Consider the following 27,385-nt stretch of genomic DNA (forward strand, 5'->3'; position numbering starts at 1 on the left):
TGACCTTGCCGGCACTTTCGGGCCAGGAGCCAGACCCCTCAGCGCCGCCCGCACCAGGGGGAAACCGGGGCCGGACACCGCGCACCGAGCAGCCCCCAGCACCAGTGTCGCGGCCGGAAACCTCCCCGACCCGCGTGCCGGGCGGGGAGGGGGGGAGAGAGGAGGGGGGCGGAGGGACGGAGGGACGGAGGGGGCGAGGAGGCGGCGGCTGCGGCGAGGATGCACGCGGGGCTCCTGGGGCTCTCCGCCCTGCTGCTGGCGGCCGATCAGAGCGCGCGTAAGTGCCGGGCAACCCCAGACTGGGAACCTGCCGGGCTCACCCCTCCGACACCCCAACCCCTGCACGCTCCACCCCTGCCCGGGCCTGCGCCCTGCAGGAACCTGCCTGCTGAGCACGCCCGCCCAGACGTGAGCAGACGCCGATAGGACGCGGGAAGCACGACCCTCCTGCGGACGCGATTCCCTACCCCTGTGTACATGAGCTCCCGAGCGTGGGACCCCCTCCGAAGGAGCACCATTTTCCCCGTGGAGGCTGAGTCCCCCGTGGATGCCTGATTCCCCCCACCCATGGTGCACGATCCCCGAGCGCAGGAGATCGCTCCTGGAGGCACGGCTCCCCCTCCGCGGAGGCTCGGCCCCTCGCAAATGCACGATCCTCCCGTAGATGCAACACCCCCACCCCGACAGATACCTGGTCCTCTGAAACACTGGCACATGTATCCCGCCCCTCCCTCCAGAAAGTTCTCGGGACTCAGCGAAGAGCTGCGGGTTCGAGGTGGGCTGAAGGCCGGCCCGGTGCGCCCTGTTCCCCGCCCACCCCGGCAGGCCTCGGGGGCTCTGGCTGCTTGGAGGACAGAGAAGGGTCGAGTGGGACGGGGCTCGGCCTCCGCGCTGCACTGGAGGTCTGTGGCTCCGCCTCGGGGTTTAGAACAGCCCAGCGAGGCCTCTAGGGACACCCCTGTCCCTCGGAGACCCGGGTCCCCACCAGCCAAGGCGAAGCAAGATGGCAACACTTTTAGCGCCTTTCTGGTTTGAATTGGTAACTCCTTCGGCGCCGGAGAGAAGTCCAGGCTCCGCCCACTTCCGCTGGACTCCCAGCAACGCCTTCTCCTCGGAGCGGTCTGGAGTGGGGAGGAGGGGCGCATTAGGAGGTCACAGCATCTAAGCCACGCCCCTCTGTGCAGCGCCCCCTCCCCCGCGCGCACACAGCTTTACCACTTTACCCCTGGGAGCCAGTCGCTGCTCCGGGTTGGTGGGGTCCCTTCTTTGAACCTCGGTCTCTGCGGGTCTCCCCAAGGCGCCCGCTGTTTCAAAGACGCACCAGGAGAAGCCAGTGTGAGCAGGCAGGCAGAGCATCGTCCCCGCCAAGCGGGGCGGAGACAGAACAGGACCCCGTGGTCTCGGCACGCACCAGGCCCAGAGAGGTCCCCTCCGGGAGCGGCCTGGCCCTCAGCTTTCCTCCCGCAAAGACTGTGCTGGGGGCCTGGCTGCAGGCCCACGAGGCCCAGGGGGCGGTGGAGCAGGAGACAGAGCCTGAGGGCCCAGGGTGACTGCCCAGGCCCTGATCCCTGGTCCAGACCTGCAGGCGTCTCTCTGCAACGAGGGCCGGCCGTGCTGCTGCTGCTGCGACTGGCGGCAACGCGCGTGCCCACTTTAAACTCCACTGTCACCAGAAACGACGACAGGACCTTCCTGGACCTGCCGGTGTGGACAGACGCAGCGCCGTCTCCACTGTCAGTGATGGGGGCGGGCAGACCCTGACCTGTGTCCGTCTCTACCCTCCCGAACGAAAACATGAATCCCGGCCAGCAGTGCGCAGAGGGGCGGCTCCGCGCGCTAGGTGGCGCGGACTGTTTGCTCCCGCGATCTGGGCCGTCCAACGGCGCCTTCGTCTGTCCGTCTGTGCACCCTCGGCGGTGCCTGTGCCTCGGGCTCCCTGGTGCTTTCATTCAGCCTCGCGCCCATCTCGCCTGCCAGGCGGCCCAGCAGTTCCCGAGCTGGGTCTTGCAGAGCCCTGGCGGGGACAGTGTGGGCTGGTCACCCCGGCTCAGTCCACCACTCACTCACCCTCTGTCCTTCCCCCTGCACCCAGGCCTCTGCGCGACCGTGTACTACTTCGCCACAGGACAGCTGCTCTGGGCGTGGCTGACCTTCGCGGTGCTGCTGCCTGGCTTCCTGGTCCAGGGCCTGAGCTACCTGTGGTTCCGAGCAGACGGACAGCAAGGTCACTGGGGGCTGGTCACGCTGCACCTCCTACAGCTCGGCGTGTGGAAACGGTGAGCCTGACGAAGTGCAACTGGCGGGGTCTTCTGTGCACACGTGTTCTCTCCTGGGGCCCCTGCAGGGCTCAGAGGGAGCCCCCTGCTATCCCACAAGTCGGGGCTCCCAGCGCCGAGCCCCCTCCCCCTCACCCCAGCCCCGCCCACAGCTGGGCAGAGCAGGACCCCCTGCGGCAGCGTCTTCAGTGCGCCGTGAGGGGTCAGGGGCCCCGGTGCGCACAGACAGGGCAGGTCACTCTCCAGAATGCCACAGGTCCCACCAACACGCCAGGGAAAGGGGGCTGTTCTGGTCAAGCCCGCAGTTGGGCCCCACACCATCGCCCTCCCCCCTCAGGCACTGGGACCTCACCTCCGCTGTGCTGGGGAAGCACGCAGCGGCCCCCCGCCCGGGCCCGCCGCTGCTGCTCCTGGAGGCCGACCTGTCGGCCCTGCGCCTCCTGGAGGCCCTGCTCCAGGCCGGGCCCCACCTGCTGCTGCAGACCTGTGCTCTCCTCGCCTCGGACTTCACCGACGTTGTGCCAGGTGGGCGACACCTTCCCCCGGCCCAGCACCGACTGTCCCACTTCTCAGGGGGGCCAGAAACGAATGCCTCATTCAGCAACACCCCACAACCATGGCTTCCTCTGCCCGCAGGGGTGAGTGCCCTGTGCTCCTGGGCCGCGCTGTCCTGGGCCCTGGTGTGCTACACTCGGTTCGCGGGTTCGGTGAAGCCGGGCCCCCTCTCCGCGCCGGGGGCTGCCCTCGCCTGCCAGCAGCTGTGGAGGATGGGCATGGTGGGGGCCCGCGTCCTGAGTCTGGCGCTGTTCTTCAGGGCCCACCACGCCTGGGGGCTGGCCGTTGTAGGTGAGCCGAGCCCGGGCCCCCGCTGTCCATTGCTGTGTACCGGACTGCCCAGGGGTTAGTGCCTTCAAAAACCCACTCACCCCTCAACCCCAGCGGGCATCCGGAATCACAGGGAGGCTCCGGCGGGCCGGCCTTTGCGACAGCGCCTTTCCTTGCACACCTGGCACCCCCAGGCTCCTCCTGTGCCCTTTGAACCCGGCAGAGAGCCTGCACCTCACACGGGGCAGCAGAGGATCCCAAGACAGACGACACGGAAACCGTCGGTCCTCCTCACAGTGGCCCACACGAGGCCTCTGCTGTGTTCTACTGGACAAAGCAGTCGGCCAGCCCAGAGGCGGGGCCCAGAGGCGGAGGAGGGGGCTGCAGCTGCCATGATGGTCGGGTTGGGGGCGGGAGGGGGCTCTCACTGGAGACGGGTCCCACGGCCAGCAGCCCAGCCACAGAGCCCCCGAACTCTGGAGTGCACAGGAGGGAGGCACAGGGAGCCCCCAGCCCTGATGCCGTGCAGCAGTGTTCCCTGCGTCCGGTGACATCTTCCAGCCTCCGGGAGCCCTCCACTTCGTTGGCCAGGCTTTGGGCATCTCCCCTGACCCTGACCCTCACTCACCCATGTCCTGCCTGGCCACGCGGGGGCGCTGCAGAGCCTGTGTGCCCCTGTGTCCAAGCAGCGGCGTCTCCCCGGGTCCTGGGGAGGCTCCGCAGGAAGGCGCAGCGGCCTCCTGTTTACGGAGAACAACAGCGGCTAAGAAACACCCAGCCTGGAGCCCGGGGCAGGTGTGGACACACGTCACTCGTTAACAGAAAGGAGACGTTTCTGGAAGAAAGTGGGTTCCTAAAGAGAGATTAACTCTTCTATTCACTTTTTGACATTCAGCTCAAGCTCCAGTATAAAATTATTTAGCTTAAAACTAGGAACAAAAAGTGCAGCTGGAGCCCGGGCCGGTGTGGCACAGTTGGTTGGAATGTCCTCCCGTAACCGAAAGGTTGCGGGTTTGATTCCCGGGCAGGGCACCTGCCTCTGGTTTGGGGTTCAGTCCCCAGTTCGGGTGCGTAGGATCCCTGGTCCAGGTGCAGACAGATGGGAGGCGACCAGATGATGCTTCCCCTTCCCATGCGTGTTTTTCTCTTTCCCTCCCTCCCTTTCTTAACCTCCAAAAGCAGTGAGAACACGTCCCCGGGTGAGGATAAAAAACAAACAAAACTAGCTGCACCGGAGACAGGTCTCACGGCAGTGATGAGAAAACGGCGTGCCCTCAGCGGCCTCGGCTCCTTCTAAACCAGGGGTGCCAGCTCACTTCCACGGGGACCGCATCGGCCTCCCGTTTGCGTTCGAAGGGCCGGATGTAGAGCTCCCTGCCTCTAGCTGAAGAGCAGTCACATGTGTACGGTCCTAAAGTTGTTTCGGCCCCTTGAAGGCAACCGCGAGGCTGCCGTGGTCCCCGGTGAAAATGAGTCTGACGCCCCTGCTGTAAACCCTTCCTGGGACTCCAGGGCACAGATGCAGGGTGTCCGGTACGGGTGGCGGAAGCTGGTCTCGGTTTTCTCAGCACTGGGTTAGGTCAGCCGCCCTCGATGGGGCTCAGACAAAATGCCCCGAGCAAAGAAGACACGCACACTTCTCTGTGCCCCGGTCTCTTTGGGTCCGTCCTCTCTTCCTGGCGCTGAGGCAGGGTCGGGGGCTCAGAGGCAGTCCCGAGCCCCCCCCCCCCCCCCCCCGCCGCCTCCCCTCCGGGACCCTGACTTCCCGCCTCTCTCCAGGGGCCCACTGGCTGGGGATGACGTTCTGGCTGGTGGCCCAGCAGAGCGACCTCGTGGACAGCACCTGCCACTGGAGGCTGTTCAACCTGCTCGTGGGGGCCGTGTACACCCTCTGCTACTTCGACGTGCGGGACAGCCCTTCCAGGAACCGGATGGCCGCGTTCTACACGGTGAGCATGGGCCTCGCGAGCCCTCACTCCTCCTGTGCATACGGGAGAGCCCCAGCCGGTGTGAGTCTGAGTGTGTGTGTGTGTGTGTGTGTGTGTGCGCGCGCACGCACAGCTATTTAAGAAGGGAAATCTCAGGTTTAGGAAAACTTCCAAAAGGAGTTACTGTCCTAAAGAGGGACTTTGGCCTCTATAAACAGAACCCCGGGCCCTGTTCCCCCCGGTGGCTGCTGTATCCAAACCTGGGGGTGTTCGGCGGTATCCTTCCGCCGCTCTGCACGTCACCCCGCCTGGTAAATACAACCGCAGCCCTGCTGTGCAATGCACACCGCGTCCTCGGTAATCCACTCGGCCGCTGAGCTCCAGCCGGGGGCCCGGGACGGTGGGAAGAGCTCGGAGGGGATGTGGTGCCCGCCTCCGGCTGCCCCTTGCCCCCAGTGTGGGAGGTGAGCTGTTTGCGGCCGAGTGACCGGGAGGAAGAGGCAGAAGGGGCGCGAGAGCTGAGAGAGCAACGCCAACCCGAAGCCCACGGGCGTGCGGTCCGTATGGGCCCCGCTGGGCGAGCAGAGGTGCTCCGGCTGGAAGGTGCGGTCGGGCTGCCGACAGCAAAGAGGGCCGTGCGGCCACGGGCCTCGGAGCACCCTGTGTTGGCCGCGGAGGAGCTCACGTGGAACCCCAGCCCCTCCAGCGACCATCCCCTGCTGCTGTGGCCAAGGCAGTTGCCCCTCTGAACCTGTTTCTCGTCAGCACTTGGGGGGCGAGGCTGCCCACAGCAGCCCTGTGACCCCCTCGGGAAATCTACCCGTCCTGGTCTCTATGAAGACTGAAGGAAGATTAAATAAACAACTGGCACAAAGCAGCCGGCAAGTAGTGGCCATCACTTTACTGCTAATAAAGACAAGGACACTTCTGGGAGCAAGCCCACCAGGACGGCGCCGTGAGCTGATGGAAGGGACCGGAGAGGCAGCTCGGGCCAGGGATGTGGACGGTGCGGTCCCCTCCCACAGGGCTGCGTGACCCCATGGGCCTGGGGTGCACAGACCGGAAAGGCTGCGTGATGTTGGGCACGTTACAGAGCCCCAGCCAGCCTCCGCCTCCACACCCGAGAGCGGGAACAGTGACGCCCCTCCCGGGCGGTGAGGGTGAGTTTGTTCCCGGCCCGGCGCCACGCCGACAGCAGCGTCCCAGCCCACAGGCACCCACGTGTGACTGACGTGGACGGTTGGCTTTCCCGTCCCCCTGCAGAAGCAGTGTCCCCTTCGCCAGCACCCACGCGGGCCCCGATGAACAGGAACTGACCGGGGAGAAGTCCGGTGTCTGTGGCATTTGTTCGAGTCGCTGGCCCTGCCACACCTTTGTCTCCACACCAGCTCCCAGGGGTTGCAGAGGCCGTCACACGTGGAGGGGAAGTGAACACTTGATGGCTTCCTGCTGTCTTGTCACTGAGTCACCGGGTTAAGGGCGATTGTGTGTGAAAAACAGGAATTAGTACCGAAGTCTGGAGCCGCACCTGCAGGGATGGCCGTGCTGTCCGTGGGTGGGGCACGCCGCAGGTGCAGCCACAGGACAGGTGCAGCACGTAGCAGATGCAGCACAGGACAAGCGCAGCTTGCCACAGGTGCAGCATGCTGCAGGTGCATCCCTCAGCCCCTCACTGTTTGACTCGGCCTCCTGTGGACTCACCGCAGCCCCACTGCGTGGAGTCACGACCGTCCGCCCTGGAGCCAAGAAAGTGCACTCAGGGCTGGCGGGGGACGCTGCCCAGGCCAGGCCCAGGTCTCCTGCCAACACCCCTCCCCCTAACCCCGTGTCAGGCCCTGTCACTCGGTCCTTTCACGGCCTCTCTGCTCCCTAACAGGCTCTTGCCTGGCAGAGAGACAGGAGCCTGGATCCCAACAGAAAGTTACGCCTTTTGGGGTCATGGTGTTGTGTTGGCAAAGAGGAGTAACACCTTCCGAGGGAAGAGGAGAGGTCCAAGAGCAAAGACCACAGGGTCCGCTTTCTAAGGACGATGGGCCTGGTGGGCTGCTTAGTGGAGCCCTGGTTCTTCATGGCTAATTCAAAAGTCTGTTACCTGCTTACATCATAGAAAACTTGGCCCCAGATCAAAGCCACCCAGAGCCCAAGGCAGGGGAAAGTGGGCATTCTGAGGATCGCTAAGCCACTCCTAACAACGTCGTTAGTGCTCTCCTCCTTGCTTGCTCTCCTCATTTGCATCTTCTAGAGTTAAAATGACACCCACCAGTGGCCACGCAGTCACTTAGCACTTGGAGACTTAGCACATCCGAATTACAATTCAGTTTTCCTCCTGTCTCCTACACAGTGTTTCAGTGTATCACCTTTGAATCGTGTCTAGTTTAATTATTTCAAGAAATTTATATTTTGCGTTTGAAAACTGGAAAGCAATGTTAATAAGCCGCCCGGTGGGAGGGACAAAGCCCCATGGGATCACCTGGGAGTCTCCCCTGCTGCCCCCTAGTGGCTGCAGAGCAAACGTAACGTTTAAGGAGGCAAAAACTTGAAAAAGGCTGTAGTTCTGCGAGTGTGTGACTCCGCCTTCCTGGAACTGACGGGCACCACGAGCTGTGCAGACACCTTTCGTTGTCCTGTTATAAAACCGACACGTGCATACAGCTCACACGAGCGTGTGGACAGTATAGAGCCGGAGATGAGGTCTCTCTCAGCCCCGCCGGACTTGCCAGCGGGAGCCAGGCAAGCCCCCACGGGGGCTTATCCTTGCCTGTCCTGCGCGTTTACAACACTGCAGACACCCGAATGAGCTGCATGGAAGACAGGGACAAGCCCCCAATGCCAGAGAAGCTCTCAGACCCCGTCCCTCTCCCCAGGGAGCCCCTGCCCGACTCTGGGATGGGCATGTCCCCGAGGCCACGTGCTCCTGGCCGGAGAGGTGACGCTCCCCCTGTCCCCTAGGTCATGCTGCTGGAGAACAGCATCCTGCTGCTGCTGGCCACTGACTTCCTCCAGGGGGCGTCGAGGACCAGCCTGTGGGCCGCGGCGGGAGTCTGGGCGGGATTCCTGATCGGTGAGAGCCGAAGGGGCCTGCTTATTCTCTCCAGGGGCGGCTGACCGCACAGAGGGAAACCCTGCAAAACGGGGCACAGCAGGGGAGGGGCGGGGAAGCGAGGGAGGGACACAGAGACTGCCCGGGCGTGCCCGGCTGGGTTCACGCGCATGACTCTCGGGTCTGGGTGCCCGGGAGCACCGGGAGCCGCCTGTCCCCAGGGCGGGGCACAGGTGGGTGCCAGCTGGAAGCCTGACCTCTCCCTGGGATGGTCCGGTTCTCGGGGGGCATCACCCAGTCCCCCCACCGCTGCTTCTTGTGTTTGCACACTCCGGTTCAGAAACACACACCCCACACCTTCCTAACACGGGCCTCACGCCCAGTTTCCCACCAGCTTCGCACGGGGGAGGTATTTTCTTTCTCCTCCTGTTGACTCGGGACTCGGGGAGTGGAGCCCGGCGGAGGGTCAGCGCCGGCTCAGACAGCCGCAGGGCTCCTAGCCAGGCCTGCGGCGCTGCCCTGTCCCTGGAGCTGCCCCAGAGCCGACTCCCACGCGGTCAGGAGGGAGCCCTCAGCGGGAAGATGGTGTGTGGACGAGTGTCAGGCAGGACCCTGGCTTGCGATGGCAGCTCTGCCTCTTGTCCTGAGCTCCCCGGACTGACATTGATTGAGCACCCACTGCGTGCCGGCGGGACTGCAACCAAGAACCCCGGGAGGGGCGTGGCCTCCCTGAAGTCCATCGTCACTGCGGCTGGGGACTAGGGTTGCGAGATCGGGACCTTCACTCCCTTGCTTGGCCTCGGGTGGGTCACTGTGAAGGTGCCACCCTCGCCCTGCACGGCCGACCTCAGAGTTCACAGCGGTGTGTGGACTGGGTTTGACCAGGGCCCACCGCGCAGCCAACCCTGGGGGCAGGGGGAGTCAGCCTCCTTTCCCCCGTTTGCTGCGGCTCGCCTGGCGCCCACCCTCACCCCCTAAGGAGAGGAGGCGAGGGGACGGGGTTGGGCTCCTTCCAGCCCTTCCTGGCCCTCGGCAGCCTCCCCCGCACCATTTCAGGTTTCACGCTGTTTATGAGGAGGCCCAGGCCAACAGGAAGCTGGAAATAACGTGGGAGGTTGCTGGAACGCTCTGCTATTCCATAGTCAACACTTCTGATCACAATAAACGAGCCCGACAACAATGCAATCAAGATGTTTGTGCACAGAGGAAGGGCTGTTGCTGCCGCTCATGGAAATTCCTCGATCTGGGGTTTCGATGGCTGCCTTTGACCTCTGCGGGGCCCGCGCCCCAGCCTGGCAGCCCACCCGCCCACGTGTGAATGGTTAGATCCTGAGTAGCTGACCCAGTCATCTGGAAGCAAAATAAGCCTTTCTACCAACATTCCCACACACACACATGCACACACATGTGGATGCACACACCACACGCACACACACCCAGGGTACTGGGTTGGAGCTGCCCTCCAAAATTTAGGACTTAATGGTGTTATTACATTGTTAAGTTTAGAAACACGGGCGGCTTATGGCAGCTGGAACCAATGTCAATCCCCCCCCTCCCCCCCCGGCTACCCAGTCCTGGTCCCCAATAGTCGTCCTGTTTTGGATCCCAAACCACGTTTTCTACTCAGAACGCCAGAGCCTGGGACGCGCAGGGCCCCGGGGAGGTCGCGGGGCTCGGAGAACAGAACCTGCACTCTTTTTCTCCCCTCTGCTCCAGGCGGCGTCTCGCTGGTCACCTACTACGGCCTGCTCCACCCTAGGTGCGCGGACATCCGGCGGGGCCTCGCGGGCAAGTCCTGTGGCGTCGCAGGGGGCGGCACGCCCCAGAGAGGATCTACTGCCCCGGCCACCGCAGTAGCTGGGGAGAGGCCCGGGACCCCAGGCCCCGGGGAGGGGTCTGAGCTGACAAGCCTGGAGAAGCCCCCCAGCCCGCAGTGGGCGCCCCCAGAGGCTGGGCCGGAAAGCCAGGGGGCCGGGGGAGACTCGTTCTTCATGCACCACCACTGGCTGCTGCTCAAACTTGCCCTGAAAACAGGAGACGTGTCGAAGGTCAACGCAGCCTTTGCTAAAGGCCAGGCTGGCTGCCTCTGCTCCCCTGCGTGGGGGCTGAGTCCACACGACAGCCAGCAGAGGGGGAGCACGTGGTGCTCCCAGCAACAGCCCCCCTCGCCACCCCAGGGCCCTCTGACCTGGGAGAAGGGTGCCGAGCTCCCCGCTGACCTGACAGCAGGGGCCGACTCGTTGGAGACGTCCAGTTACTTCTCTGTGGACAGTGGCGGTTGTGACACAGCTCCTGTCCAGAAGCCATCAGCCACCCGGCAGGAGGGCAGCCTGGGGGAAGGAGCGGGGGCTATTTCCGGGGTGCAGGAAGGAGGCTCGGGGGCGCTGCAGCGAGGAGGGGAGGAGAGCGCCACACTGTACTTCAGTGCCACTTCGGCCGAGGTGGCCGCGTCCCCACACCGGGAAGGCGCGCGGGCCGCGCCACAGACCCTGGGGGCCGGCAGCCCTGCTGGGCCGGCCTCACCGCAGCCGGCCACGAAGCCCTTCCCCATCACCATGGCCAACATCAGCCCGATCCTGGGCCCGGGCCCGGCCAGACGGTTCCGCCCCAGCCCCAGCGCAGTCCTGCCCGGTGGGGCGCTGGGTGGCTCCGAGCGTGGGCAGGAGCCAGAGCCCACGAGGGACCTGGATCGTCCTGCCACGGCCAGCCCCGGGACGTCCTGGTCCAAGGGGAGCCTGAGACTCCCCGACACGCCCCACCTCACGTCCACCCCCAAGGCGGAGTCCACTCCCACGGGCCGCAGCGGGCAGGAGGAGTGTGTGGTGCTCCCGGGGCCCCAGCCACGGTCGGAGTGGCCAGCGGGCTGGCCCAGCAAGCACGCCCCCGGGTGTCGGGACAGGACAGACCCCACTCTGACTCCCATGCCCCGGGAGAATCCCTGCCCCTGTGCTCGGCTGGGAAATGGGGGGCCCAGAGGAGGTTATTTCTGAGAGCCCCCTGTGGACGCCCCAGGCCACACGTGTGAGCAGGACACTCTCCGCCGGGGCAGCAGCAGGAAAGAGCCTCCAACCAAAATCGCCCGCAGCCTTTCGTGGGCTCAGCGGTCTCTACTGTGTTGTGTTTCTTTGGCGTGGCTTCGGGGAACCCCGGAGCCCGGTTCTATTCCGCGCTCCTGTTACAGCCAGCTTCTCCCCACACTCGTGATTGTTGATCTGTGCTAAAACGTGTTCTGGCGGCAGTGTTTTATGAAAGGCGTGGAAAGAGGGCCTAAGCCCTCCCTGGAAGCAGCAGCCGATCGGAAAGGGCGCGCCTCTCCCCCTGGTCACTGCGGCGGAGCCCACAGGGCCTTCCCTGGTTAACTGCGCGGCCCTCCTGCCCGCAGGCCCGGCCCGGCGCCTCTTCCGCGCTGCGGCCTTCGCACGGCCTCCGGGGCCTCCCTCTCCTCCGCGGGGCGCGAGCGTCCCCCGTGACGTCAGTGCACCCACCAGGAACGGACTGAACGTCCCTCTCCGCTCGCGCTCCGTCTCTTCCCAGCCCTCCCCTGCATGTGCACCCCCCGCGGACCGGCACTCGGGTCATCTCCCAAGGCCCTCGCTCTCCAGGCGGGGGCGGGGGGCCTGCCGACCCTCTCCGAACACCTCTGTGTGCAGGGACAACGTTCAGGCCCCCGGGGGGGGGGCGGGCAGCGCGGCCCAGCTCGCACAGACTGGGCGCGTGGGCGAGCGTTTCCTGCAGCGAGCCGGCAGGGCAGTCACGGAGGCCGTGCACGGCAGGGGCGGACGGCTTCTGCCAGGACGGGTCAGCGGGAAGGAAAGGGAGTTCGCTGACACAGCAGAGAGTCGTCGCAGTGACAGTCCCTGTGCTGCCACAGCCACTGCTCCCCCCACCCCACATCTCCCCCAAACAGAAACCGGACCCTCTTCCCTGATTCCTGCAGATCCCTACCCCCACCCCTTCGCCCTCCGTGGCCCATGGGGACCCTCCCGCACCTGGCGCCCCAGCCTAGGCTTGTCCTGCACTGGTCTTTGTGCTCTAGTGGCCGCTTCCTAAACTCGACCGAGGCCCCCCTTGAAGGCTGAGGAAGGGCGCAGAGCTTCACCCTAAGCTCAGGAACCGGCAGCGGGCAGGGCTCTCCCTGCAGCCACCCTCCCGGGTGAGGCCTGGCCTGGGGCCGCTGCTGGAAACCCCCCCAGCAGCACCCCTGAGAGAGCAGGGCCCGAAATGGGGCCCCCCATGATCAGGGCGCTACGTGGGGCCCAGGGGGCGCCTGTGCCCCCCACCTGAGCCTCCGAGTTCCTTCTCCTGCACCCTCTCCCCTGGCAGAGGGCAGAGGCACCTCTGGCCCACGCGGGGCCTCGTCCAAGGCTTGGGCCGCCACGAGTCCGGGGGCAGCGGAGCCCGGGACTCAGGGCTCCTTTAGTGCCCACATCACACGCGGCCCTGCCAGGCGGAGGGCTTCCTCCTGCCTCTGGGCCGCGTCCTCGAGGTTCTCCGCCGTGTGCTGACCACCGGAAGTCCCTCCGGCACCAAGCGAGGGTTTTGCTCTCAACCGTCATCCGCTCGCTGTCTTTAAAACAGACGGATACTTTGCGGGCCTGGATCTGATTCAGTGTCCCGTAGTAGTCAGGATGGCCAACCACCCTGGTCTCCCCGAGAGTGCGAGGTTCCCTGGGACGTGAGCTCCTGGGGCTGAAACCCAAGTTCAAGTGCCGTCAGGATAGCCGCCACCCTAAGACCTGCCAGCGGGGGGCTCGGGTTTTCTGCCTGCCTTGGCCACTGGGCCCGAGAGCAGAGCGAAGAGGTCACGGTTACACACCTGGGAGAGGCGAGTCCCCTAGAATAGCTCCTACGCCCCCTACCCCGCCAACCTTTCAAAACCCAGCCTGACTGATGTGCCCCTTGCTGGTCACGACCCCCAAAGCCAACACCACCACCACCTTCAAGCTCCGCGGTGCCGGGAGAGACCCCGCTCCGCCGGCGGAGCTGCAATCCAGATTTTCGGTTCCCATCTCTCGGGGGGGAATCTCCCATGGAAAAACACCATGGAAAAATCCAAGACTCTGACCACACAGAAACATTCATTACGGCAACACTGTAATTACCGCGTGGCCCGTCAGGGTTTCCATTATGAATGGGGCCTGCATCGCAGCGGAGCACGATTCTTTCCAGCTGGAACCGGCCGCGGACAGGTTTCCAGCCCTCTGGGGGGTTTTCTGGTGCGATTTCCAGTTGGCACGGCTGGGGCGGGGGAGGGGCGGGGAGGTTGGGAACGGAATAAACCGTATGGGTTTTTGTTCTTAGCGTGTTCTTTAAGCTGTAATTAAGAAGACACAAACAAACAAAACACGACCAACCAGGATAATTGAGGATGTCTCGATGACCCGTAGGGTTGGGACTTAAAGGGGACGGATGGTCTTTAACTTGCTTTAAGAGATGGGGCGTTTGATAAAAGAATGGAGGCAAGGTATTTTTCATACTTCTACCTGAAGTGCGGGCAGGTGGGATAGCGAGGAGCTGGGCTCACTGTGCCTTGGAGGGAGGCTGTGGGCTGGGGAGGCCAGGTGGCCCACGAGACCTGGCCTTTCTCTTGCAGCTGTTTGTCCAGCTCATTCTGTGCGCACAAATCCCCTCGTCTGAGAGCCTGGGCCTCAGGTTCCTCGTGGGTGCATCAGGGACGAGCGTAGCTGGCTAGGTCACAGAGCTCTGGAGTAAGCCACAGAGGCCCTGGGAGCGAGCTGCTTACCCTGGTGACAAGGCCCCTCTGTTCTTCCCCGACCCCCCAGCTGCCCGCCAGAGTCCTAGAGTCACCGAGCGGTCAGGGCCCTGTGTCCCCTTGACCACCTCCACCCTGCTCTGGGTCCTGGCTCACCCCCCAGCAGACGCATACTGGATCCACCTGGAGCTATAACCGTGGCTTTACTGAACAGTGTTACAGGCGGAGCCCTGAAACCACGGGCGGGGGAGGGGAGGACAGCCTGCCAGGACCCCCGGGTCTGTAAGGCAGGAGGGGCAACCCTCCTCCCCACCCCGTCCTGTATCCTGCGGGTGGGATCAGAGAGCCCTGTGAGGCCTGGTGGAGTCACCGGGTGAGAAAACAGCCTTAAGAAAGGACTCACACCCCAAACAGGAACTCCAAAAGCATTGAGCCTGCCCCTCCCCCTCACTTCTAGGACTGCTAGGGAGAGAGAAGGGGAGGACCCCATTCAGCTAGTGATGGGGAGAAGTTTAATTTAGCTACGCAGACCCCACGTGCCTTTCTCAGGTCTTCAGAGTGTGGAGGCCAGCGCCTTTTTCCCCAGCACCAGGAAGAGCTGTGAGCACTCTGAGCAGTGGAGGTGGGTGGACAATGTCCACGTTGAACTGGATAAGGTTATGACAACCTGCGGGATTTTGAGTCATTGATGTTCAATAACTGCCCGCCGACAGCGGAATCGGGCGGAGTTCTGACTTGGGATCGACATACGAGGCCCCTTAGCTTTGCTCCCGTTTAACTCAGGGTAGGATGTAGGTAGCCCCGACTCAAAGCTGCAAAGCGCGGGGTGTGTGGAGAGAGTCGCTTACCCCTCCACCCACCCCCGGAGACACAGGTTACTGCCTCGAGGGGCTCCGGGCCTTGTCGCCTTGCACAGTGAAGACACCCCGCGCGGGCTCTGTGCCCCGGCGCACGGTACGAAGCAGGCCCGCTTCGCGGGCACGTTTTGCTTTCCGAGTTCCTGCGCTACTTGGAATCCCTCCGGAGTCCCCACCCGGGGCACAGCCTTGAAGCCGCTCTTTCCAGCTGCGCCCGGGGCGCCGCTGCCCGCGCAGCGCCCTGTCGGCCAGTAGGTGGCGCGCCTGCCCCTCCGCAGCCACGCAGCCTGCGGCCTCCTACTCAAGGCTGCGTCTCTCACCCTTCCAGCCTAAGCTCGGGTGGTGGGTGTTCAGTCTGCCGCTGTTGGCCACACACAGGGACGCCCCGCGTGGGCCGTCCCACGGGGCTCGCCAAAGGCCTGGCAGGACCGTCTGCATTTACCCACTGCCCTCGCTGAAGTCAGGGGCTCAGGGAGTTACTGAGGTTGTTGGGTGTTCACACGCTCCGTTTCCCACGAAAGGAATGCCACGAACCCCCGTCGTCACAGGCCCGTGCCCTCGAATTCGCAGCCCGCGTTTGTGAGCCGTCCATGCAGCAGGCTAAGCTTGCTGGCTCACGGGCCGGGCCTGCGCCCGCAGGTCTCCTGCAGCGGGGTCAACCCGGCTGAGTCTTGTGCCAGCGGGGATCCCTGCCTCGGGCTCCCACGGCCGATGTCATTTAAAAGCTGTCATCCCTGGGTCTCTCCGGGGACAGCGACTTCCAGTCCGGCGCTGCCCCACGTTCAGTCTAAGTTCCGTGGATCTGGAAAAGCACCTTTCATCTCTGTGGGGTGAAAGTTGTGCCCTTCGCTCCCAGGTGATGGCATGTGACCCGGCTGTGGGGGAGCGAGCTAGGCAGCCGTGGAGAGGCGGGGGGGGGGGGCCTGAACGCGGGTTTCTGGGCGGAAGAGGACACCCGGGAAGGCTGCCTACACCGGACGGCGCTACCACGTGCCGCAAAAGGCAGGACTGTGGAAGCAGCGGAGAGATCAGCCGGGCAGGTGGGGGGCGGGGCGGACAGGCGGAGCGCGGGGATTTTCCAGGCAGGGAAAGTACCCGTGTGACACTGTGGTGATGGACACGTGTCACTGCATGTTTGTCCAAACCCACAGACGTGCAGCACAGAGTGACCCCGAGGTCACTGAGGGCGCCGGGTGACGACGCCCTGTCAGGGCAGGTCGGTCAGCCGTGACAAATGTCCCCTCGGAGGGGGTGTTGTTGGTGGGGGCGGTTGGGGGAGGGGGAGGGGGTGTATGAAATATCTCTGTCCTTTCCCCTCCGTTTCCCTGTGAACCTAAAACTGCTCTTTAAAAAAGGAAGCCTATTTTTTATAAGTTTTTAACAATTATGCTCTTCTTGGCCACGAACCGAAACCTCAGCCGAGCCGTTGAAACGTGTGACTGGGCACCTGCAAGGCCAGGCCCCGCGCCCAGCACCGGGGACCGAGGCGCAGGCCCCGCGGGTCGGAGCCTGGTGGGCGACCGACCGACCGTCACACGAGAGGCAGCGGCTGGTCTCCTCCGGCGTCTGGCCGGGGCCGGCGGTCAGTCGGCGAGTCCAGGGACAGGTCAGCACAGCGGCCCACCCCTCACAGGGTCTTGGCGAGTGCTGCATCGGCACCCGTGGGCTCGCGGGAAGAGGACCCTGGGTGAGCGGCGGGATAAAACCTCCAAAGGCCCCCGGGTTCACAGTCGCCTGGGAGGGGGACTCCCTCAGGGTCCGGGCTGGTGCTCTCATCCGCCTTGCAAGGTCTGAGGCCCTGCTCGGGGGGGTGTGAGCTCGGTGGCTTACGTGACCCTTCTGGGTGACCTTTCCTCTCTCCCCAGCAGGGCGGCCACCCCGCAGGCTTGTGCGTGGATGGAGTGGGGGAAAGGCCCACGAGCATGTGACACAGGCTAGTCAACATTGTTTCCAGGTGGGAGGCACGTGGGGAGCAGTGAGGGAGCCACGAACTCCTTACCTCGGTGACTGTGTGAAAGTCACATCTTTCCTCTGAGACCTCTGACCTCCCTCCAAACTCCCAATGTCCCCCTGGCAGCCTTTGCCGGCCCCGTGCGCCCCAGGAAGGCGGTCCCCATGCTGGGACAAGGGGACAGCAAGTCCCACCCTGTGTCTTCTGAGCCCCACTGCCTCCCGGCCAGCGGGGTGTCCAGACCTTCACCCGGCAAATGGGAAACTCCTCCAAGGTCTTTCAGGACCAAAGACAAAGACAAAGAGCAGCTGCCCTAGAACTTTCTTTAGGAAAGAAAAGAAAGAGAAAGTTACAGTTGTTTTTTTTTTTCCTGGTTCAGAGTTCTGACGTGCTTCTCCTTGTTTTTCTTCGTACTTGGGGACAGCAGAAATGACACACTGCCTCTCTGTAATCGGTGGGCCATGATATATTTACTGAGAAATTTTTAATAAATAAACCGCAGCATGAACCCCTGTGCCCCGACAGCCCCGCCGGTTCTCATGGGGAGAGTTCGGGAGTTTTTATGGAGCAATACGACGTTCTCATGAGAATTTTATTAGAAATCAGAGATTTGAAATGCATCGGGCAGGAAATTTACGAGGCTGCCTGGGAACCACCCTTTCATTTTGTCATTCGGGGTGAATTTGCTTCTCGCGGTGCGGCGATTTACTTTGGAAGTGTCTTCAGTCCTGAACAGTGTGCTGCAGTTCTCGGCCAGTTCAAGGCAGCTAATTGATTTCTCCTTCCATGTTCACCCTTAAAAGCAGATAGACACAGTCATGGAGAGCGCCTGCAAGAAAGCCCCCGAGTCTATGGGAAACACTTAGCACCCACCGGAAACGTGGCCAAACAAGCCCTTCCTCACGGCGAGGGGTAAACAGGGCCTCGTGGAAAAACATTTTTTACAACCACATGCAAAGTCTTTGTCTCCGATGTTTCCACTTAATCGTTTCTCCAAATAATCCCTTTTTAATTGTGTTTTGTGAAGTACCCAGTTAAAATTTCACTCGCCCAGAAAAACTTGTTTATCGTCGTGCAGCCCAACTTGGAAGGCGGCCCGGCCCCAGAATAGCTGTTTGTGCCGGGGCCGCGGGCAGGAAGCGTCCCGAGCGAGGCCACTCTGCGTCTGGGCCGGGTCCAGCGGCTCGTTAACGGCCGGGGGCGCTGGCGGGTGAGGAGGGAGGCCTGGCCGGGGGTGCCGGGAACCGCTCTCCCGTCCTGACCCCTTAGCCCACACTCCAGCGTGGCTCCTGAGTGAAGTCCCCACGTTCGGCAACTTCTCTTCACGTCCAAACCTCCTCCTTAGATCGTGGCTGTGTTTTTCCCTCCAAATACTCGCTCCGGGGGAGGGGGAGTTTATTGATCGGCGACCGTGGTGGGGTCAGTTTCTTCTCGCTTTCCTACACACCCAAGGGCCCTACATTCCTGGAGACCCACTCCAGAAAAACATGCCCCTTATAAAGCAATGCCAGAAGGCACCCCAGGTCCTGGGCGTTCTGCATCCTGGGACCCCAGGAGGAGGTCAGCCACCCTGTCCTGGCTCAGCTGCTCCCTGGAGTCCTGGGGTCGGGTCATTCCCCCCAGGTGCCAATGGAGTAACTGATAATCAATCATCGTCACCATCGATTGGTCTCCTCTGTGTATACTTTACGTGTGCATTAGCACATCTGCTTCTGAATAAAATGCTCTGAAAAGAGGGCCTGTTCTTTCTTCCCCTTTCCCAGATGAGGAGCTCGGGGCTCAGGGGGTGGTCCCACAAGCAGGAGTGGCTCCTCCCCGGCTCTGCCCAGACTCTTCGGGGCCAGGCTGTGTCCAAGGTGGCGGAGCGGGCAGGGGGCACGGGCTCTGCCCTCGGGAAGCTCTCTCCCCGATTTCGGGAATGGGGAGCTGGGAGGAAGGCTGGGACCCAGAGCCTGCAGGGACCCTGTCACTGTGTGGGGAGCAGACCCGCACCCCGGGCGGGGAGCATGGGGAGGCCGCTCCCCGTCACGGGGCGTCAGGGGAGTGCAGACCAAACACCTGGGAGAATATCCTCAACCTGGAGCCCTGGCCGCACCGCAGGTGGTGGGGGGGGGGCGGCTGGCGGGGACCCAACAGGGAGCAGCCACGTGGGGGGGAAGACCGGTGGGCCGCGTGTTAGACACTCAGCCGCCTCTCGCCCACAGGGCCCGGCGGTCCCGCTGCTCCACGTCTCTTCAGAGGAGTTCAAGACCAGCACTCGGGGGTCAACGGCAGCCTCGTTCCTCACCCCCCAAGCGGGAGCAGCCCAGCTGCCCTCCCGCAGGTGACGGGCACGGAAGCCGGGCTCCCCCCGGGCGGGGGGGGAGCTCTCCCGCTAGAAAGAGATGAGGTGCCCACCGTGAGAAGACGCGGAGGAACCTGAGATGCGTGCGACTAGGCGACGGAAGCCAGTCTGGAGAGGCCCCACTCGGTGTGACTGCAACTCAGTGACATCCGGGAAAAGGCAAACCCAGGGGACGGTGGCAGGTCCGGGGCTGCCAGGGGTGGGGGCGAAGGAACAGACAGAGCCCGGGGAGTTTTCCAGGAGGGGGGGCCGTTCCGTGGGACGACGGACACGCGCCACTCTCCACTCGTCCGAGCCCACAGAACACGCAACACGCGTGTGACCCTGGCGCCACGCGTGGGTGACGACGACAGGCCAACGCAGGCCCGTGGGCTGTGAGAGCTGTCCCACCCCGGGGGGGCGCCGGGGCCGGGGGCGGCCGGCCCGTGCGGGGCAGGGGATGTGGGAACTCCCTGCCCCTTCCGCTCCGCTGCGCTGCGAACCCAGCACGGCTCTGAAAACACAGAGTCCGTGGGAGAACCAAAACAAACACAGGCACCCCGGGCCGAGGAGAGGGTCACGCTGGCGGCCCAGGGTCGGGGCGCTTCCAGACGAGCGTAGCAACAAAATCGAGGGACCCGGCAGCCCGAGGCGGTGGGGGCTGCTCCCCACAGGGCAAGGTGCTGGGACCGAGCCGGGACCAGTGGGAAAGCTGGGGGGAGAGGGGCCCCGGGGTGGGGGGGCACGGGGCTGAGTAATGGGGACCCGGAGGCAGAGGCGGGGCCTGGGCTGGGCGCCTCCGAGGCCTTTGCCCTGGGGGTTTTGCCTGCAGATTCTTTTTTTTTTTTTTTGAGAAAAATGCCACAAGCTTATTTTCATTGAACATATTCCCATAGGTCTGCATGTGATTTTTAACTATAATATATTGCCAAAAATACACTTTCTATTCATTTACAAGATTTTGACTCATTTATCTTATAGCTAGAGCGACACACCCTGTGAAGAGGTTAGGAACATGTAATCTCCCGTCTGCTCTTGACACAGTTAATTGGCTATTTCCTAAGTAAGGAGTAATGAAAACTAGAAGGACAGGTTAAGGGAACTGGTGCTCTCGAAACAAGTATATTAACACTGAATTCACAAAGTTGGTAAGCTGTACAGAATGCATTCAGAATACCCACTGCTGTTTTGTCACATTTAATGACGAGGGTTTTAGGAGGTGATCACGTAAACACTAAGATGCGTTGATGAGTCCATGTAAAGTATGTAATTGCCGTATTTTTCTTTTCTTAAACTGCTGTTCCGAGCACAGTTGTCCCCATGCCCTGCCGCCCCCCCCACCCTGCCTCCAGAGTCTGCCCCCACCCACCCCCCTCGGCCCCTTTTCTCTGAGAACAGCCAGGGAGCCGTGTCTGGGAGCCCGGCCAGGGCCTCGGCAGTGCCCACCGAGCCGGCGCGGGCCCAGCAAACTGTCTGTCTCCGGCCAGGAGCCAGAGAGCGGCCTCCTCCGAGGCCCCGAGGGCGGACACCCCCGCAGGACCAGGCTGTCCCTCGGCTGGGCCTCCTTCCGCTGGGACGCGTCCAGCGGCCGCGGCAGGGGCCAGCCCTCCAGCGCTGGGACCAGCCTCCACCCGCCAAGGGCCGGGCTCCAGAGAGCTGGCCTTCACATGGAGGCAGCCCAGGGCAGGGACTGTGGTGGGGGGGCCGCAGTGGGGGACCAGGGTGGGGGCAGAGGGAAACCGGGTAAATCTGGTGGCTCTGGGGGCACTCCCGGCTCCCCCACACCCAGCTCCCAGCCGGGCCTGTGACGTGGAGGCCCACAGGCCCCCTTTGAGACCCACCCAGGCTCCGGCGCTGCCAGCCAGGCCTCGGGAACCTCCTGCCGGACGTGCGCTTGCTTCCTGGACCCCCGATGTCAGCCCTGTGGCCGTCACTCCCCCCACGGCCCCTGCCCTCGCTGCACACACGCACGTCATCGAGTGCTCAGAAAAGCGCCGGCCCGCCCCGAGCATTTTCCTGGGTTTCAGCTCATCTCCTCCCCCTCCCGGACAGACGCCCGCTGCAAAGGACAGTCACAGGGCTGTGCCCTCGGCCCTGACCCCTGCGGCCCTGACCCCTGTGGCCCCGCTTAGCACACAGGACAGGACGGCCGGACAGACGGATGCTTCCTCGGCCCCCTCCACGGCTGTGAGCCCTCGGCTCTCCAATCCACGGGCCTCACTCTCTGCCGGTGGGCGTGGCCCCAGGGCTTAACGTGGCCCCTGTCCCCAGTTCAGTGGCCTCCGTGGGGCCCGAGACCTCCGCCACACATCCCCACGAAAGGGCCTTTGAGTGCCCCTCACAAAACAGAGCTGCGGGTGCAGGTCCAGGCGTCTGCGGGGACAGCCCCGTGGCCCAGGGAGGACGGCAGCAGGCGCAGGGAGGCAGGGCCGTGTGGGTGGGGGGCAGGGGAAGGGGCTGAGTGTGCCACGATGAACAAGGAGGGTGGGACACGGGCCCAGGCCGGTCTCAGGTGGGTGGCACCGCAGCTCCGGGCGAACCGGGGAACCGACCCTGCCGTGGAAGTCACCTTGAGACAGGGCGCCGCGCAGGCGTGAAGTCCGCAGTGAACAAAGGGTTTGTCACGGCGGCCACAGCGGGGCCGCACCACACACGCCAGGTGAGAACAGCCCGACAGAGTCGGCGCAGACAGGCAGGGCCCGGGTCTGCACGGGCACCACCTCTCTCCCTCCGCTCCGCACGGAGCTCCCGCCGGGAGGCTCCAGGGCGAGAGTCTCTGAGCCGTCCCTCCCTGCGGCCGGGCGCGGGGACAGGTGCTCGGGGACAGGTGCTCGGGGCGAGGCTGGGCCAGCGAAGGCTGCGGAAGGTCCCCAAACCGGGGCCCAGAGAGAGAAGTCACTGTGACAGTGGCGGCACACGAACATCTGAACGGCACAAACAGCAGGAAGGGGCCGAGCGGCACGAGGCCGGCTCAGGAAGCGCCGTGGGATGTCATTAAGGAAGAGGAAGCGGGGGCTGCCTCGCCGAGAGCACTTCCTGCCGGCCTGGCTGGGAGACAGACGCGCAGCCTCTCTCCGCTGGGTCCCCAGTGCCCCGCCCCCTGCTGCAGGGGACAGCAGGGACGCTGTGACCCCCGCGGCCCAGCACTGCCTAGCAGCAGCCTGGCGGCCGAGACCGAGGACACGGGGTGAGAGGGAGGGGACCGAGGGGTGTCCAGGGCCAGGCAGGTGCACAGGGCGGTCCCCGAACCTGGCCTGGCGTGGGGCTCCTGGGGGCTGGGCTGAGACAGAGAAGCAGGAGGAGGGGGGAGTCCCCGCGGCCCCCCTGCCCTACCTGCCTGCCAGTGCGCGTGGGTGGGTGGCTTTCTGCCTCTTGAGGAAAAAATAAAAAGGACGCCAGGGTCACTTCCTGAAACAAAACTAGGTGAACGTGAGCCCAGGCGGCCTCTGGTCGGTGCCCTTTGCCTCTGGCCTCAAGGCCGGTGCGGAAAAGTACTCAGCTGAAGGCTTCCCCGCGCCGTCCAAACGGTGTGTGACCGGACACAGCCATCCAGCAGCGAGGCCCCTGCTCCCCCGTGGGGTCCTCACCGCCACCCGCAACCCCGCACCCCCCACAGCCGCCCCCAAGAGAAAACTCTGCTCGCAGATGCTGGGTGTGGGGGTCCCTCGCCTGGTTCCGTTTTCGGTTCCACGAGCTGTTCCTGCAGCCCAGGGGGAACCTGGGGCCACAGCCCGCGTCTCGGGGCCCAGCTCCCACCTCAGGCATCCCCTGGCGTGCGGACCCCACGGGCCGTCCGTGCACCCGGCAAGGAGGGCCCCCGGTCGGCTGGCCCCAGCCTCCGCCTCCCCGGCCTAGACTGCCTGTGGGGGCCACGGGCCCGCCCCTCGCCCCTAGGCCTGCAGGGTTTCTGGTTTTCTCCGAGTGCACGTGGCCCCACCCATGACCGTGTGTGTCAGGGAAACCACCTAAAAAGGGGGCAAACACCCAAGGTTCCAGAGAGTTCTCTGGAAGTCTCCAGGCAACAGGCCAGCTCCTACACCCCCACTGCCGTGGTCGCCTGGCGCCGACCTCTCTCACTGAGTACAGGGAAAGCGTCTGGCCTGCATTACAGTCCTTCTAGAGGTTTCTCCCTGTGGCCTCCACAATCCCAGCCCCTCCTGGCCCCCACACGACTGATGGGTGCAGCAAGCGCTGCCCGAGAAGATGGCATGTCATGTCCCTCCAGGGTTTCAGGCCCTGTGGGCTGTGCTGTCCCGTGCCACACAGGACCGCGAGAAGACTGGGGAAGAAGACGCTTCTCGGGGCCCCGAGGCCGGGGGAGCAGACTCCGGCCAGGGCCTGTTCCTCCCAGAGCCGCAGCCCCACTGGCGGCCGGGAAAACCCCGGAGATGCCAGGTGGTCGTGCCTGCGGGCGGCCGGGCTCGGGGGGCAGGAGCTTGGAAGTGCGTCACGAGGTGCGGAGGCTTCCACAGCCTCGGGGTCATCTACGCAGCGCGGATTTTCCGTGTGGAAAGAACGCAGTCCCCGGTCCCCGGCGTCCGTCCGATTGGTCGGCGGCCAGCGGGAACCGCCCTCGGGCAGCATGCGCATCACGGCGGGGGGAGCGCGGCTGCTGGGCCCGGCCCGCCCGGGAAGGGCACTCTCCGATGATGGTGACTCGGACGCGGCTTCCACCCCGTCCCAGGGGAGGAAGGGGGTTTAACGGCTCCCTGCCACTGTAAATTTCCTTTAGTCCGTTTGCTTGTTTACATGTGGGGAGAGGGGTTTTTTTATTTTTTTATTTTTTTGGAATGAAAAAACCAAGCCAAATTAAAAAAAAAAAAAAGGCTCTTTTTTCAGCCAAAAGATGAGAGTTTCCCATTCACAGAAGTGTACTTGGATGCCCTCGGTGTCTCTGAATGAGCGCGGCTGTGTCCACACGACAATGGCAAGCGTCCCCCGAGCCTGGTCAGGGCCCTTTCCTCCAAGTCCCCTGGGCCCGCGGTCCGTCCAGCGTGGACTCCAGGGCCGGGCCCTCTGTGCGCCCCTCGGCAGTGGCTCCTGGACACCATCCCCTTGCTCCTCGTCAGCAGTGAGGAGCCTTCCTCTGGGGCCCAGAGCGGGCAGAACTCCCCGTGTCCAGGGGCCCTGCCCAGTGACCTCAGTCGGTCCGTCACCCACCGCAGGGCCCCAGGAGGCAGCGGCCCCACTCGAGTGGGAAGGTGGGCCCCACCCCAAGCTGCTGGCGGGGACGGAAAGGGAAGGCCGGGCTCTGCCCTTCGGACACACCGCGCTTCCCACGTGGGCCCGTTCCTGCACCCGTCCGCCGCCCGGGTCAGGCCCGCCTGGCAGGCGGTTCCCACAGCACATGTCCGCCTGGGTCCCTCTCAGGCCTGCGACTCGGCCTCCGGAGGCTGGGCCTGGGAGAGCTAACGGCCAGGGGATCGGGGGGCCCCTCACCCCGTCCTCTCCACGCACCCTGGGGCCATGGTGGATGGCGGGCAAGGTTCTGTGATGCTCCCCCACGGGGAGAGCCTCGGGGAAGGGGGCTCTGCTCTGGCAGCAGTCGGCAGGCCGGAGAGGAGTGGGGGTGCACAGGCACGGGTCCCCCTCAGTCCCGCCAGGGCCCCCCACCCACAGCGAACGTCTTTTCCGTCAGGGCCCAGGACGGAATGAGGACCAGCTGTGCGAACACGTCGCCAGAGCTCACGGGCTGTGTTCGGTGGATCCGTGTGTGAGCCTGCTCGCCCCCTGGGGCTGGCTGGCCGTGCTTACCCCCGGCACAGGTGCGGGCGGCCTGGAGTGGGCTCAGGGACTGCCCCCCGCCCCCCGAGCCCTGGGTGATGGTGCCCACCCAGGCCTGTGACCGGCGGCCCTGCAGAAGGGCCTCGGCCCCCGCTAGCTGGCGGCGGCTCAGAGGAGGGGAGGAAGGGGGGCTGGGTCTGGCAGCGACGCTCGAAGGGACAGGAAGGGAGCCAAGCACAACGGACTAAATCTGGAGCCCAGTGTGGGAAAGCACAGGCCCGCGCAGCGGCGGGGCCAGGGGCGGGGTCGCCCCCCCCCCCCAACCCCGAGGACCATCCCCAGACACTCCCAAAGGCCGAAGGTAGACGTGACACGGGGTCCCCCGACCGGAGCCCCCGAAACTCGGGAACAGCTCATTCCACCAGGCGCCCGAAGGTCAGGGGCACCCACGATGCCCACCGCCTCCTCTCGGCGCAGGCCGTTCTCTCCAGGGGGCGGCTGCCCCACCCCCCGCCCCGGACACCTGCACCCACGGGAGCCCCTCCGCCCACCCGACGTGCTCCGGGTGTGGATGAGGCCCGGCGTCCACCTGTCGGCCCCGCCGTGGGCTCGCCTCCGGTGGGCGGAGCGGCCGCCCCATTGTCCCTCCACCTGCGGGCGCTGTCCTTCCGCCCGCCGCCCGGACTTCGGGCTGCAGGGGGCGCAGCCGAGCTGGCCCAGCCGCCCTGTGACGTCACATCCCCTGCCGCCCCGCCCGTCTGCGCCGCGGGCCGCGGCCCCAGGAAAACAGGGAGGCCTGGCTGGGACAGCGCCCTCTCGGGACGGTCTTCCGCTCAGAACGGAGAGGCCTGTCCTCGGCCCCCAAACGCCACCTCTCCGCCTCCCTCGGCCTCACAGGGAAACGCACCCCGAGTTTGCGGGCAAACCCCGTGGTCGCTCCGGCCCTCCCGCGTGACCTCCTGCTGCCGGACGGAGACCTGCGGGGCCGCTCTGCCCCAGTGCCGCCTGCTCAGGGGAGATGCCACCACCCACCGAGGTCACACCTGATGGGGTCAACGGCCACGGGGCTCCGAGACGGCACCGGGGGGTCAGGAGGCTGGCACTCCGAGACAGGCACCAGCAGTCCTGAGTCGGGGGACACCCTCCTCCCCGGGGTCCCCACACGGTGGAGAGGCCGCTCCTGTCTGGTCCCTGTCCTCTTCTTCTTGGGAGCCACTGGCCCCCGTCTCGGCCGCTCGGGAAGGTGGGCACCCTGCCACGGTGAGGGGACCCGACCCCCAGTGACCCTCAATGACCCTCAGTGACCCTGAGGGCAGATGCCCGGCCAGGCTCCTACCCACCCTGGCCTCGGTCTCCTTCTCTGGAAGTCACCATCCCGCCCACGCCAGGACCCAGTGGTGCAGCCCCTGGGGCGTCCCGGGGCCCTGTCCGTGGGCGTCCGTGACCAGGCCTTGGGGGGGCCGCCCCTCAGCTGCATGGAGGCGACATATTTCATGGGGGTGGGGCACACAGGTGACAGGACTCCCACCCACGGCTCACCTCCCCATCGGGGTGCAGTGGGGTGTGGCAGCACTGCACCCGAGGAACGGCTCCCGGCACCCCGGGTGACTTGGGGAAGGGCGGGGCCCAGGGAGGGGACAGGGCCGGGAGGCGTGGACCTCACTCACCCAACACACAGGCGGCCAAGCAGCAGGCCAGGCCCCTGACCCTCGAGGAGTGGGGGGCAGCGGGCGGGTGGGCTGGTGTGTTCTCCTGCAGGGCCCATCCTTCAGTCAGGGTGGGGGTGGGGACAGGAGAGGCTGGAGGCCCTCCCTGGGGCTCCAGAAGTCTCCGGGAGCCCCTGGGTGCCGTGCAGGGACGGGAGGTGCATCCTCCTTCCGAAGCACAGTTCTGGCACGAAGCGGCCACCAGGGGGCGGCAGAGGGACTCGGATACTGGAAAGGGACCCGGGGACCTCCCTGCACCTGTCCAGCCGCAGGGTTCCCGCCCGCCGGCCCTCCTCCCATCCGCAGGCTGGGCCTGAGCCCAAGTCCATGGGACACGGCTGCCCACGGCCGCCCACCGCGCCGTGCAGACGGGCGTCAAAGGAACGCTTGCCGTGAAAACCTACGCGGCTGCTCCCTCCTGTGTCTTCACGAGGCCTCCTCTTCTCTTATGGGGGTGCGGGTGCGCCGGAGAGCACTGGGGCCCCTGCGGCCCCTGCTACCTTTCACCCCCTGCCACCCTGGGGGTCGGACGGAGGCCTCAGGAACGGGGCGCTGAGGCCTCGGGGGCACAGCCAGGGCTTTGGAGTCCGGCCGGCAGGTCACAGGCACTTCACGCCTCTGCTGGGGGAGTGCCAGCCAGCGGGGAGCCCCCTCCCCGGCTCAAGCCAGCTACTCTGCCCTGCTGACAGCAGGAGACCCCTGCAGCCCGGGCTGTGACCCCTCAGCCTGCCCCTGGGGCGCAGCCGGCAGCGGTGAGGCTCCCTGTCCTGAGCCCCCCTGCCAGAGCCCCCCGGAGACGGGAGGATGGCGTCCCTGAAACGCACCTGCCCTCTCCCCCGACTCTGGGAGGAGGAGACTCCTGGCTGCTGCACCGGGCACTGGCTTCCCAGCATTCCACGCATCTCCTCCTCCACCGGGTGGGCGGGCGGGCTCCCTCCCCGCTGCGCCTCTGCAGCAGGGGGCCACACCGCCCAGCAGCCTCTGCGGCCGGCCGGAGCCAAGCACACTGCTCGGCGTTGACCCTCACGCCGTGCGGCCAGCC

At 64.9% G+C, this 27,385-nt stretch overlaps 1 protein-coding gene across 1 annotated transcript; it reads left to right on the plus strand.

Annotated features, from left to right (window-relative positions):
• Positions 1 to 219: 219 nt before the first annotated feature.
• Positions 220 to 25,684, plus strand: XKR5 (XK related 5). Its single transcript, XM_028526903.2, has 11 exons — positions 220 to 277; positions 2,093 to 2,276; positions 2,614 to 2,801; positions 2,913 to 3,122; positions 4,881 to 5,050; positions 7,979 to 8,090; positions 9,786 to 10,914; positions 11,720 to 11,867; positions 23,180 to 23,449; positions 23,948 to 24,114; positions 24,751 to 25,684. The coding sequence occupies exons 1-11, from the start codon at positions 220 to 222 to the stop codon at positions 25,682 to 25,684; spliced, it is 3,570 nt and encodes a 1,189-aa protein (XP_028382704.2).
• The last annotated feature ends 1,701 nt before the right edge of the window (positions 25,685 to 27,385 follow it).

This window comes from Phyllostomus discolor, chromosome 11 (assembly GCF_004126475.2).
Source record: "Phyllostomus discolor isolate MPI-MPIP mPhyDis1 chromosome 11, mPhyDis1.pri.v3, whole genome shotgun sequence".
NCBI lineage: Eukaryota > Metazoa > Chordata > Mammalia > Chiroptera > Phyllostomidae > Phyllostomus > Phyllostomus discolor.

Coding starts and splice junctions, on each gene's coding strand:
- XKR5 (XM_028526903.2), top strand. CDS start 220: ATGCACGCGGGGCTCCTGGGGCTCTCCGCCCTGCTGCTGGCGGCCGAT. Junction 2,277..2,613: donor CAGCTCGGCGTGTGGAAACG/GTGAGCCTGACG, acceptor CTCCCCCCTCAG/GCACTGGGACCTCACCTCCG. Junction 2,802..2,912: donor CTTCACCGACGTTGTGCCAG/GTGGGCGACACC, acceptor CTCTGCCCGCAG/GGGTGAGTGCCCTGTGCTCC.